Source organism: Staurois parvus, unplaced genomic scaffold (genome assembly GCF_062004578.1).
Source record: "Staurois parvus isolate SC_StPar_1 unplaced genomic scaffold, SC_StPar_1.0 ptg000009l, whole genome shotgun sequence".
Taxonomy (NCBI): Eukaryota; Metazoa; Chordata; class Amphibia; order Anura; family Ranidae; genus Staurois; species Staurois parvus.
Window position 1 is genome coordinate 230050 of NW_028317805.1, and position 13308 is coordinate 243357.

General features: G+C 39.8%; 1 protein-coding gene across 1 annotated transcript in view; it reads left to right on the forward strand.

Annotated features, from left to right (window-relative positions):
* The window catches only part of LOC149474198 (alpha-2-macroglobulin-like protein 1), a 91688-nt gene extending 78380 nt beyond the window's left edge, over positions 1-13308 (forward strand). The window contains exons 25-32 of the mRNA XM_089669693.1: positions 200-402; positions 2390-2605; positions 3471-3595; positions 4959-5049; positions 6511-6579; positions 8067-8169; positions 10837-10876; positions 13124-13308. Coding sequence (XP_089525819.1) covers positions 200-402; positions 2390-2605; positions 3471-3595; positions 4959-5049; positions 6511-6579; positions 8067-8169; positions 10837-10876; positions 13124-13130 — 854 coding nt within the window. The 3' untranslated portion in view covers positions 13131-13308. The remainder of the gene's footprint in view (positions 1-199; positions 403-2389; positions 2606-3470; positions 3596-4958; positions 5050-6510; positions 6580-8066; positions 8170-10836; positions 10877-13123) is intronic.

The following is a 13308-nucleotide window of genomic DNA, read 5'->3' on the forward strand; positions in this document are numbered from 1 at the left end:
TGTGGTAAATACAACACTGGGTAAATCTTCTGGAGGTCCAGCGGTTACACATAAATTATTGTTTGCCTACTATCTAAAATCTCTGCGTTTTATGGAATAAGATAGAATCATACCCCTGTTGGACCATGTACACAGCTCACTACTACCTCTAAGATGTCAGTTTATCTTTAATTGTGTCACTTTTGCTCTCCTTGTTCAGATGGAGAACTGTACTGGCAGCCAAAGCCCACCTCTCCTTCGGACCTGTTCTGGCACCGGGCCTCTTCTACAGAGGTGGAACTGACATCCTATGTGCTCCTGGCTTTGCTCTCAGCACCCACAATAGACTTTCTGGGAGCTTCTCAAATTGTCAAATGGCTGAGCAAACAACAAAATGCTTTTGGAGGATTTTCATCCACCCAGGTAATCAAGTAAAAGGGTGGGGGAGTTAAAGCTTCTCTTACATATGGGAGCTGTTCAATGATTGAAAGTCTTCAGATTATTAATTTATTTGGGACAGGCAAGGTGTGTGTGAAATCTGAGGCATTAAATCAGTATTATTATTAAACCCAAACCTAAAAATTTAATATATTGCAGCTTACTAATCATTAGATGTGGTGGCTGCGTTAGTTTTCTTTTTATAGGATTTTTTTCACTGGTGATTTGGCCAGTAATACACCTCCTGTATTAGAGTGCCCCCACTGGATGAAGGAGCACAGGGGCACATTTGGACAGCAGCTTTGTTGATCTAGGGGAGGGGAGTGTTATACGTACTAGCAGATTTAAATACACTAACAAACTGAAGCCAAACTCCAGCTAATACTTTATAAGCAGTTACTGCAAACAGTTTTTTTCCTTTTAGGATAAAGATTTTACATAATTAAAAGCTGACCATTGTAAGCACCCCTGCCAGTGATAAATGGTTTGTCCCTGTAATATCTGATAGAATCTGCAAGAGAGCTTGTTCTTTTGAAAAACAACAGACTTACTGACTGGATTACCAGGTGAAAATAGAAAAAAAGAAAACCTAAAAAAGAAAACTAATGCAGCCATTACATCTAAAGATTGGTAAGCTGCAATATAATAAATATTTGTTTGTTGGGTTTAATACCGCTTTAACTGATATCACTTGCTGAGATGAACAATGGTTAGGGGGATTTAACTGAAATCTATGGGGACAACTTAACAATCAATACATTTTGGCATCTGTTTTGATCTTGGATAAGGGCTCAGATTTCATACAGTTCTTGTATTTGCCAATTTCATGAGGCTACAAATCACTCAGCAGTGTACTTTCAGTTGTTTTAACACTATGGAATTTCTTTAAAATGATTGCGAACCTCTGAAATGAAAAATAAACAAAGCATAGCCAGCGTGTAGTGTGTACTAGCCTCAATATAAAGTGTAATTTCTGCTTTCTCCTTCCTATGCTATCTGCATGAGTCACTGCTGATAGGTGATCCCAACTCCAAACAATCGTGGGTGACGGTGGAGGGCAGCTCCAGCACACAGCCTATGATTGGCAGCCTCAGCTGTGCATGTTTCTCTATGAGGCTGTATGGAGGAGGGGTGTGCTCATTCCCTCCACTCAAGTCTCATATTTATTATAGTCACCTCTCTACTCTGTGCTGTGCAGTGTGTGATATCAGATCCCCAACCCCTGAATCTGGAAGCTCAGAAATACCGTGCAAATTCTGCACTTTGAAAAGATGTAGAGGAGAAAAGACTATAGATAGAGAGGTACAAATTTGGGGGATTGATTTAATCTCTATATTAACTGAGGCTAGTCACTTCAATCGTTATATGTAAGCGTATACCTTAAACCCTTAAATTTAACCACTAATCTGCCTGTTTGCTTCAGTCTAGCCATTCTGGCCATGGGCAGCTTCAGTTGTGCAGGCCGCGCTAGGTGGCTGTCAACATATAAAGCTTTTCTTTAAAACACTCTGGAGAAAAAGAGTTTTAATCTGCAAATACGGAAAGGTTTTTTCACAGTAAGAGCTGTGAAAATGTGGAATAGACTCCCTCAGGAGTTGGTTCTGGCCAGCTCAGTGGATTGCTTCAAAAAAAGTCCTGGATTGTTCCTTAGATACACAAAATATAACTGGATACTAACATTTATAGGTAAAATTGATCCAGGGAATATCCTATTGCCTCTCATCATGCTCTGTTGGTTTTTGTTCCCCTTCCTCTAGATCAACCATGGGTATAGGATTATAACTTTTTGTTTATGGTTGAACTGGATGGACTTTTGTCTTTTTTCAGCCAGACTAACTATGCAACTCTGTAACTCTACATACCTTATAACAAGTATTTTCAAAGTGGCTGTCATAACTGCTTCTAAAATATTCTTCTTTTTTGGTTAGTTTTTTAAATTAATTTTCCAAATGTTTCTGATTTCTGTGTCCAGGACACAGTTGTGGCTCTTCAGGCTCTTGCAAAGTATGCAGAAGCAGTGTATAGTGGTAGGAGAAATGTGACAGTGACGATCACGTCTAAGACAGGATTTCTGGAGAAGTTTCATGTGAACAACAATAACCGACTCCTCCTCCAGAGGGCGACACTACCTGGCATTCCTGGGAACTACACAGTGACAACTACAGGGACTGGCTGTGTCTATGTACAGGTGAGTGGTGACAAGCAAAGCTTTCTAGGAGTGCCCACTCAATTACATGTGATTTAAGTAATTACAAGTAAGTACAAGCTGCAAATTTAGCTTTAAGTGATAAGAGATATGAGCAGCATTTATGTAAACGCATACATAAAATAGAACTAAAACATTTATTTTTAATTTTGGATAGTGTTAAGTGAGGATTAAAACTTTTTTTTTTGCCATCTGTGTCTCATTGTCCAGATTGTTCTTTTTTCTACAAAGAGGGAAATCCTTTGTTGTCAACATGCTCACCAGAATTATTTTCCCCATTGGAGGATTTCCCCTCTCTTCCTGTTTGGATGACAACTGAATCCATTGGATTTCCTTTCACTGTTAATAGTCATCAGAGCAAATAGGGAGGGTGGATCTCCTAAACACAGACACCACTGAAAACCTGACAGAAGTTCTAATCCCTCCCCACTGTATCCAAAATTTTTAACCTTAGTTTTCCTTTGTTTAGAGTTTAACTACAATTTTTCAGAAAAAAAAATACTCTAAGGCAACCCGTACATGTTTCATTTTTTTTTCGTTCAACAAGAGGGTTGAATGAAAGAAAAATGAATCGATTCCCCCATCCACACATTTGAGGACAATTCCGCCTGCGGAGCTCTTATATTCTGACAGTGGGGAGACTTTCCCGTTGTCAGAATACATGAATCAGTATTGCCGGCGGCATTGATCGAGCAAAAATTATCCAATAGGTTGGTTGTACAGAAGTTGATCGAGAGAACCAGGCTCTAAAACCAGAATATAAAACAGGTGATATTTTAGCATGCATTTACAGTATTTCTTACAAGGTCTACGTTAACCAACTTTAGTGAATTTGCTTTTTCTCCAGACAGTCCTGAGATACAATGTCCCTCCAAAGAGGAGCCTTGCTGCCTTCATGATTACATTGGATGTGAATTCAACCCAATGCACCAGAGACCTGCCAACAAAACTCGAAATGAGCATAGCTGTAGTGTGAGCCATTGTTCCAGCTTTTCATTAACTTACATAGGCCTATGGTATTAGGTTGTGTAGATTTATCACCATAGGTAGTCAAATAAGTAATAAATAGTACACAAACTTGTTTTTATTCCCCGCCCTTTGTATCTAATTTAAAATGTAAATTTTAATGAAAAGCAGATCCGAGATTCAGACCCTTTAGGGTATTCACCCAGAAGAATCCAAGTTTGGGCCAGATGCCATATCTATAAATGCCCACAACACCCTCCAGGTGGACAGTTCTTGGTGGGAAATAATCAGATGGATTAAAAAGCCTCTTTCAGTTATTGTTCTGTCCAGTTACAAGCAGTGCCATCAGTGTTCTCCCTTCCTTCTCCATTGTATAATTATGGAGCACTCTGCAGATTCCTGGGTGGTTGTTCCCTGCCTGTATATCTATCTGCTCTTCAAAGTCTATGGGCTTCTTCATTCTCTATAAACAGAACATCACTTTATTGTATAACCTGAACTCCTTGAAGAACAACAACAAAAAATACAAACTTTTTGAAGGAGCTACTCATGAAAAGTTAAATTTGACCTTACCTCTGTGAGCTTGTGTGATGTATTACTCTTAAAGGGGTTCTAGACTAGTGTCCTGAGATGTATGTGCACTATAACTAAAGCAGGGCATGCAAATGGAGCTAGCTACCATTGACTGACTGAAGGGGATATGTTCTTTGATTAACCAGGGCAAAACAACAGGTTCACTTAACTGCTGTCCTCCCCAGCTGGATGTGCCTAAATCAATGCCATTGGAAGCCAAAAGGAATACCCAGTACCACTAGGTATGGGATCATATGGCCATCCTGTACCTCTAGGTACGGGGAGCATGGGATTTTCTTGTACCTCTAGACATGGGGAGCATGTGACCTTCTTGTAACTCTAGCTATGGGGAGCATGTGACTTCCTTATACCTCTAGGCATGGGCTGCATATGACCATCTTGTAGCTCTAGGCATGGGGAACATGTTACCTTTTTTTACCTCTAGGCATGGGGAGCATGTGACTATCTTGTACTGCTAGGCATGGGGAGCATTTGACCATCTTGTACCCCTAGACATAGAGACCATGTGACCTTCTTGTGCCTCAAAGCATGGGGATCATGTGACCATATTGTACCTCTAGGCATGGGGAGCATGTGATCTTCTTGTACCTTTAGGTATGGGGAGCATGTGACCTTCGTGTACCTTTAGGTATGGGGAGCATGTGACTGCTCCCCTTCTTCCTGTGTACTAAGGCTGGTGTTTTGTAATTGGCAAGTTCCAACTTAGATCCTATGTAGGGCTTCCTGTCTTCATGCAAATGTATTTTAACATTCTCTGTATTTACCTAAATTGCAGATACACAGGCTCTCGTCAGAGCTCTAACATGGCTATTATAGAAGTGAATATGTTGTCTGGTTTTAATGCGGAAAAGAACTCAATAGAACTGGTGAGTTCAATGAGCGTTGTGTAAGGTGAAGATTTCAGTTTTAGTAGTGTCCTTAAAGAAGAATTGCTGGTTTAATTTCACTTCAAATAATTAGTTTGGGCCAAGCTGGCCCAAGTGAACAATTTCCATTACATAATGATGCAACTGATGATTGTGCTGTAATATACTGTAGTAGCTTTAGCTGCATACAGCAAGTGGCATTGTGTTTCGGCATTAGTACAGGCAACTTCCTGTCCGCAGCCAGAATGCAACAGAGATGGGCTGAATGCTTCTCCACCATTCAGGAGAAGCCTTGTATTTTTATCAGTGAAGGTAAGGCTGCCTCTGATTGGCTGAGGTGGAGAGGCAAGCGAATGATATTACGATTTTCACCTTCGCCAATCAGAGGAAAGCTAGTATTCAATCATAAAAATACAAGGCTTCTCCTGAATGGTGGAGAAGGAGCCAGCTCAACTCTCTTTAATTCCAGCAGCAGATGGGAAGTTGCCCACACTGCTGATTTTTAGTAACATTGGGCTATTTTATTTGTTATGTTCTCAAGAGAAACTAATGGAGGCCTGAAGCTGCTGTAATAAAACCTGAATCCTATGCCTGCATAGATGACATAACAGTTTTCATCTATACAGGTGAAAAATCTGGTAAGGGTACGGTTCTTACAGCTTTGCAGCCTTCTAGGATGTGTGATATGCCAGGGGGGCTGCAGGAGGGCATGGACTTTGTCAATTTCTCTTAAAAATTAAAATAGGTATTTCAAAAACATAAAATAAGCAATTACATGAAAAGGGATGGGGGATTAAATGAAAAGAGACAGAACAAAATTTGATGAAAGGTCAGCTTTAACTAGTTGTTCACTTCTAGTTACACAAAAGGGTTTATTATTAAAAAAAAATACTAGCAACGCTATTCTTCTTGTGAAACTGCATGTATATTTGTTCCATGGGAATGATCAAATGTTATTAGACTATTTCTACTCCAGGTCGAATAGTTTTTCATTCATACAGAATAGAGTGAATCAGGAAAATACTGCTTTATGGTCACTAGGTGGAGCTGATGATCAGTATAATGATAAGTATTTCCTATGATCATCAGCTCCATCTTGCGACTGCAATGTGGTATTTTCCTGATTCACTCTATGAATGTATAACATTTGACCGGAATAGAAAATAGCCTAATAGCATTTGATTATGTCCCTATTCACAAAGATTGAATGTACAGAATCACAGGACAAGTAGCTTTACATTCTACATTAACATCTACATCTTTTTTTTATCAATACACCTCACAGGGCACATTTTGCTGCTTGCCAGTAACACCCTATAATTAGTTAGCTGAACTGGTACAGAAAATATAACAAAATCAAGACAGAGCTCTAAGCGTCAGCCTTAATGGTATCATTGTAAAACACAGAAGATCTTTACCATTACTCCATATCTAATTTTCTTGCCTTTGTGTCTTTTACAGCTGAAGAAGAATAGAGTGATAAAGAGAGCAGAGACTGGGGATGATGTCATAACCCTGTACCTGGATGAGGTCAGACCTTTGTCTAGTTCTGTGCTTGCTATCTGTGCATTGATTCTGTTTAACTTTACTGTAGCAGACCTTAAAGAGTAACTCCACTTTTGCTGAGAACAAACTATTCCCCTCTGGGTGGTTTATGTACATTGCAGGGTGTTTAACAAACGTAGTTGCAGATCTCTACCTGTTTCTACTTTGAAGAAATAGCTATTTGTAGTATGCAGACTGAATCTGAATGTGAAGGTCTGGTTTATTTTTAATCAGCTGTTCTAATGAGGAAAGCTTCAGTGTCTGCATCCCTTTCGAAGTAATTAACCCTTTGGGAGTATCTCACCAAAACTGAATTTTTTGTTGCCGAGGATGTCTAAAATCTGATTTGAATCTTAGTGCAGACTTCTGGAAAAATCAGTCAGCCAATCACACAAGCAATGAATGACATTTCTAGGGGGTGTTCCGTACACCAACTATGTACAGAGCACATCCAGGTTGCCTTAATACATTGAATTTTACAGAAAATTACAGTACTGCTGACTGAAATGGAACAGTAATTTTTAATAACATTCAATTACAATAGGCCTTGGGTAGCAATTGTATATAAGCACTACTCCCGTAAGAGCCACTTGGTAATTTGGGTTATCTGTTCCAAGAACAACCTTAGCCCCTCTGACACACTTGGTTGAATGCAAATCACTGCAAGACATGTATAGATATCTATAACTTGGTTGTTAGCTAGTACCAGGAAATAGACACAAGACTGTTCAGTGGTAAATGAACTCAATGTATTGGTACAGGTTAGAATAAATGGTGGTTTGAGCATAAATGACCACACAGAATGTATGTTCAGACGCCATCTGCTAGACAGTATTATTGCTATGCCAAGGTAACTTAGATTAGAGTTCTGTACCAAAAGACTGGGATTAACACATAAATCAGCAAAGTCAGCAATAGACAGTGCACAAATGCATTAAAGGGAATTTAAAAAATAATACTATAACTAGTGTGCACTCAAAGAGAATGGCTAGAATATGGTGTAATGTCCCCTCAGAGGTACATCTTAGCATAAGGCAATAGGTAAAGGTCTCTGCGTATCAGCTGTAAAGAGACAGTCATTAGCCCTAACTCTTCAGCCGGGCAGCATTGGGGCCCAATTGTATCATTGGCGTATATGAGAATAGCCCCAGTCAAGTCTGCAGGAAGCAATAAGGCTATTAGATGGCTGTATGGTCAGTTCCTAAAGGGCTTAGTCTCTCTCTCTAGCAGCAGATAGGAAATCCCCAAAACAGCAGCAGCTCACCAATCCCAGCGACACTGCAGCTCACCATCCTGTCACACACAGCGATAAGTCCAGTCTCAGCTCTGCTCTCTGTAAAGAGTTCCACAGGATTTAAAGGGATACATTTTTCTTATTGATATGATTTGAACAGATACACTACATATTACTATGCTGATTTGTAAAAATGATTTCTATAGTTCTCCATGGCATGTCTCCCTTCTACCTGCAGATTGGACGTTCTCCAATCAGGTTTGCTTTTATGCTAGAGCAAGAATTTCCAGTACTAAACCTTAAACCAGCCACAGTGAAAGTGTATGATTACTACGAGACAGGTGAGTAACCATGTGTGATTAGAATGCAATGATACTACGGGAGAAATGAAATCTCTAGATCTAGTACCTAGACTATCTATTTGTAGATCAAAATGCTGGGGAATTAAACCCTAACTCCAAATCATTTTCTTTTGCACAGAGTAGAAGGTTAGAACCTGTGCCAGGTTTTACATGCAGACCTTGTAGAGGAGATTTTTCTGATACATTTAAATGTCATCCGTGTCTCTGAAGAGTTTTTTCTTCTTTTCCTGATTTGTCTGATATGTTTAACCTGCACAGAAAGGAAGGGGAAATATTAGGTCGGCCATAGATGAATCCATATTCAGCCAGTTCAGCAGGGACTGGACAAATCTGGATCCATCTATGGGCAGGCTGGTTGTACCAAAGTTGATTGATGGGTCAAAATCAGTACAATCAAGCCTGTCAGGGTTTTTTTATTTGTTACTCATGGGGATGCAGAAAGCAATAAAATCCAGAAAGATTTGTTTCCTTATTCTGCCAGAAAATGTTATTTTATTGCAGTTGGGTTTTTTTCTGAGATTATTTTTTGTCTGACACCCAACAAATACACATATATGGGAACCTACATTGTATGAATCAGTCTGTTGTGCTGCTCTACTTCATGCCCAGCTGTTACTCTCTATCCAGACTTTTTTTTTATTCTGACAAGTTATTTCCACTGTCCAGCTGCTCAACTTTCTACCCAGCTTCTTTCCTTCTCTGACCAGCTGCTGTACTTTCTCCCCAGCTTCTTTCCTTCTCTGACCAGCTGCTCTACTTTCTGTCCAGCTACTTTCCCTCTAGCTATTTCCATTCTGTGGCCATTTGTTTTCCCTCTCAGACCAGCTGCTGTACTTTTTGCCCAGCCACTTTCCTTCTCTGTCCATCTGCTCTACTTTATGCCCAGCCACTTTCCTTCTCTGTCCATCTGCTCTACTTTTTGCCCAGCCACTTTCCTTCTCTGACCAGCTGCTCTACTTTTTGCCCAGGTATTTTTCTTCTCTGACCAGCTGTTCTACTTTTTGCCCAGGTATTTTTCTTCTCTGACCAGCTGCTCTACTTTTTGCCCAGGTATTTTTCTTCTCTGACCAGCTGTTCTACTTTCTGTCCAGCTACTTTCCCTCTAGCTATTTCCTTTCTGTGGCCATTTGCTTTTCCTCTCTGACCAGCTGCTGTACTTTCTGCCCACCAAAGGATGCACCAATACAGATACGGGTGCTGATACTGAGTATTTTCACGAATACTCGTACTTGTGAAAATGCTTCTGATACCAAAAACTGATACTTTACAACTTACAGGAGCAGAGGAAAAACAGCATGTCATTTGGACAGGAATCACATTCCTGTTCAAATCACATGTTATTCTTTGTGGTACAATTTGCATCCATGCATTTTTTACGCAAATCGCACCGCAAAGTATCGGCATCGGCGAGTACTTGACCGAAAGTACCGGTACTCATACTCAAAAAAGGATATTGGTGCATCTCTATGCCCAGCTACGTTTCTTCTCTGACCAGCTGCTCTACTTTCTGCCCAGCTACTTTTCCTCAACCTATTTACACTCTCTCACCAGTTGCTTTCCCTCCCTGACCAGCTGCTTTACAAATCGTTTTTGCCAAACTACATTTACTCTCTAACCAGCTGCTCTTCTTTTTGCCCAGATCCTTTACCTCGACCAGCTGCTCTACTTTTTGCCCAGATCCTTTACCTCGACCAGCTGCTCTACTTTTTTTAGTCAGCTGTATTTTCCCTCTGACCAGCTGCTCTACTTTCTGTCCATATTCTTTCCCCCTCTGACCAACTGCTCTACTCTATGCTCAGCTCCTTTCCCTCTCTCTCCTAGCTATTTCCAATCTCTGACCAGTTGCTTTCCCTCTCTGACCAGCTGCAAAACCTTTTTGCCTAGCTGCATTCACTCTCTAACCAGCTGCTCTAGTTTCTGCCCATCTACTTTCCCCCTCCAAACATCCATTATACTTTCTGCCCAGCTCCTTTCCCTTTAGTTATTTCCTACCTCTGGCAATTTTTTTTCTTTTTCTGATCAGCTGCTCTACTTTTTTGCCCAGCTGTATTTACTCTCTAACCATCTGCTCTACTTTCTGCCCAGCCATATTCCCTCTCCTACCAGCCTCTCTATTTCTGCTCAGCTGCTTTCACTGTCTGATCATCTGCTCTACTTTTTGGCCAAATACTTTCCCTCTCTGACCCGATGCTCTACTTTCGGTCCAGCTGATTTCACTCTCTGACCAGCTGATTTCACTCTCTGACCAACTGACGTACTTTCTGCCCTGCAGCTTTCACTCTCTGACTGACTGCTCCACTTTATAGCCAGATCCTTTTTAATTTACTTTGTCTAGCTGTATTTCTTTTCTTGTGTTTAGCCAAGCAAATTAAAGATTATGGAAACATAATCTTTAATTTTAGTTCAGGAAAAAAGATTCACTCTACTTCCTTTCTTAGTATTCCACAAATACCTGTAAAAACTGGAACAATGGCTTAATGAATCCTGTTGGGAAACAATGGGGGTGTGCAATGGTGTAAAGGCAATAACAAATGATAAATCACGTAACACAGGACCAGCTCCCCACCTTCCCAGTAGGTTAACACACATCAATGTACTATTATATTACAGTATATTGTCTAACAAAATATCTGTTTCTTTCTTCAGATGAATTTACCATTGCAGAATACCTCTCACCCTGTACCTGGTGAGAACAAACTTCTATTCTGTAATTTTTGTCTCTTCTCTCTGCTATCAATATTTCTAGAAAATGTTCTGTATCAGTGTCCGTGTCAGCTGTATGTACATATGTAGGGTTAGAAATCTAGTACAGTATCTGCCTTCAATGCTCAGAATTTGGAGAAATGTCAGAAATCCTGATCACTATGCTTGTCCTTGGTCCACTGAAGTCAAAGCATTTGCATCACAGCCAATCAATTAGCATTTTCCAAAGGAGTGGTTAACAGTAGCTAACTACATACTTCTTTCATGGCAGGTTTCTATTTTGTGGGGGCTGCTAGTAGCAGGCTAGGTGTGTATATATATATATATATATATATATATATATATATAAAATACAGTATTGTAGTTCTTGAATGAGGGGGGTGGTGGGAAAGGTTCGAATGTTGACCTTACACCTATAGAATTTTGTTTGGATGAGAAATGTTAAAAATCGCTTCTATGACTATTCAATGGTGCCTTCATAGACTCAACTAATTTTTGAACGACTGTTTGAGTACCAAGTCAATGCCTCGATCTTCTTTGAACATATGTTCTACTTTCCAATTGACTTTTACAAGGGCATGCGTATAGGCATGTACCTAAAATGTTCCATTGGAGGGGTGGATTGGTGGCTCTTTGGTCTACCCTCATAAGTAGCTGGGACCCTAAGTTAAGGCTCGCTGCGTAGAGGAAGCCTCCTATCGACTGGGCCTGGACCAGGGGTCTACAACAGTTTCCCTCTATGTCTTCAGACTGAAGAGTAAAGTGTATAGTGCAATGTATGTAGAACTGATGGAGGGAAATCAGTGTTCAACATTACTTCCCTCAAAAAATGACTTCATAAATGGTGCCAAGCAGGTGTTACTGACAAGTGGAAAGGCCTTCTGCTGCAGGCATCCGGCCCCGAAGGGCGCTAACTCACACAAGTAATCAGTACCACCATGCTAACACCTAACTAAAACAAAAATATAACATTACCAGGCATGCAGTTCCCCTGTGCTGCTAGCATGCATGAGTCTAGGTATGATTTTTCTTGTCCATTCGTTCAACAGATAGAAATTTGTTTGTTCCCGTTAGATTTGACAAAAATGTTCTTGCCCTTAGATTTTTTTTGCTCAGTCTGGTTGAAACTGATTATCAAATCACCCCCGTTAAAGTGTTACTAAACACAAAAGTTGTAATTTCCATCGTTAATTCATAAATCATATATATCATGGCAGTGTATTTTGTATTTGTTTGTAAATCCTAATGGAGCAGGTAGTCAAAGATGGTTGACACTCACTTTCATTTTGCTCAGACGTATGTGCATCCAAGGGCCTTTTTTATTTTACAGGTATTAGCAATTACATTTGAAATATTTAACACTTATCTATAATAAAACAAAGCTTTTTTGTGAATTTCTTTGTGAATATAATCAATCAGTAAACTATATCCCACCCTAATAGTGTTTAGCAATAGGAGGACATGGAGGAGGAGAGAGGGAGGGGAGTGTTATTTACCACAGTGTGTACGCCCACATTTGTGACTTTAGTCTAGTCATGTGGGCTGGACAGATAAAAAAAAAGGGGGGGGGAATGAGGAGGTAAAAAAGGAACTGAAACTGGAGCATGCTCAGTAGATGACAACAGCTGGAATACACAATTTCAGCCTGCAATGGAGACACAGAGAAGATGAGAGGGACTGCTGTAGGCAGGATCAACCAGGTATATTTCACTCTACACAAAACAAATTTGTTAGTTGCTTTGTGAGGATGCACACTATGTTATATAGCATGTATTGAGAGTTTTTCATAGTCTCAGTTTAATGACACTTTGGGGTTTATTTACTAAAGCTGGAGAGTCCAAAATCAGACTCCCTTCTGCAAAGAAACCAATCAGCTTCCAGGTTTCATTGCTAAAGCTTCATTGAACAAGCTGAGGTTAGAAGTTGATTGGTTTCTATGCAGAAGGGAGTCTGATTTTGGACTCTCCAGCTTTAGTAAATAAACCCCTTTAAGTCTTAGATAATCGAAAGAACTTTCTGAAAACAACAATTTTCTAACAAAATTCTACAGGCATAAGGTGAGTTTTAGGATATTCCATTTGTGTGTTTGTATGCAGTACCAGGATGTCTAAATTTGGTCCTCTACCCATCACAGACATACAGGAGTGTCATGAGTTGTGAAGGCTCAGTTTATTTCTTCACTCATTAGATTAATCATATGTATAATATTACTCCTATGTTTTATTTTTAGGCTCTAAAGGAAACAATTATTCTGAAAAAGAATGAAATTGACTGTTCCAGAATGCTGATAACATAATACTGGATAAGAAAAAAGACACATGAAAAGATTTTTTTTTCTGTTTGTTAAATGGATATATGTTGATTGCATTGTATACAATATTCCAACTGTAATAAACTGGACGTGCTGTAATATAA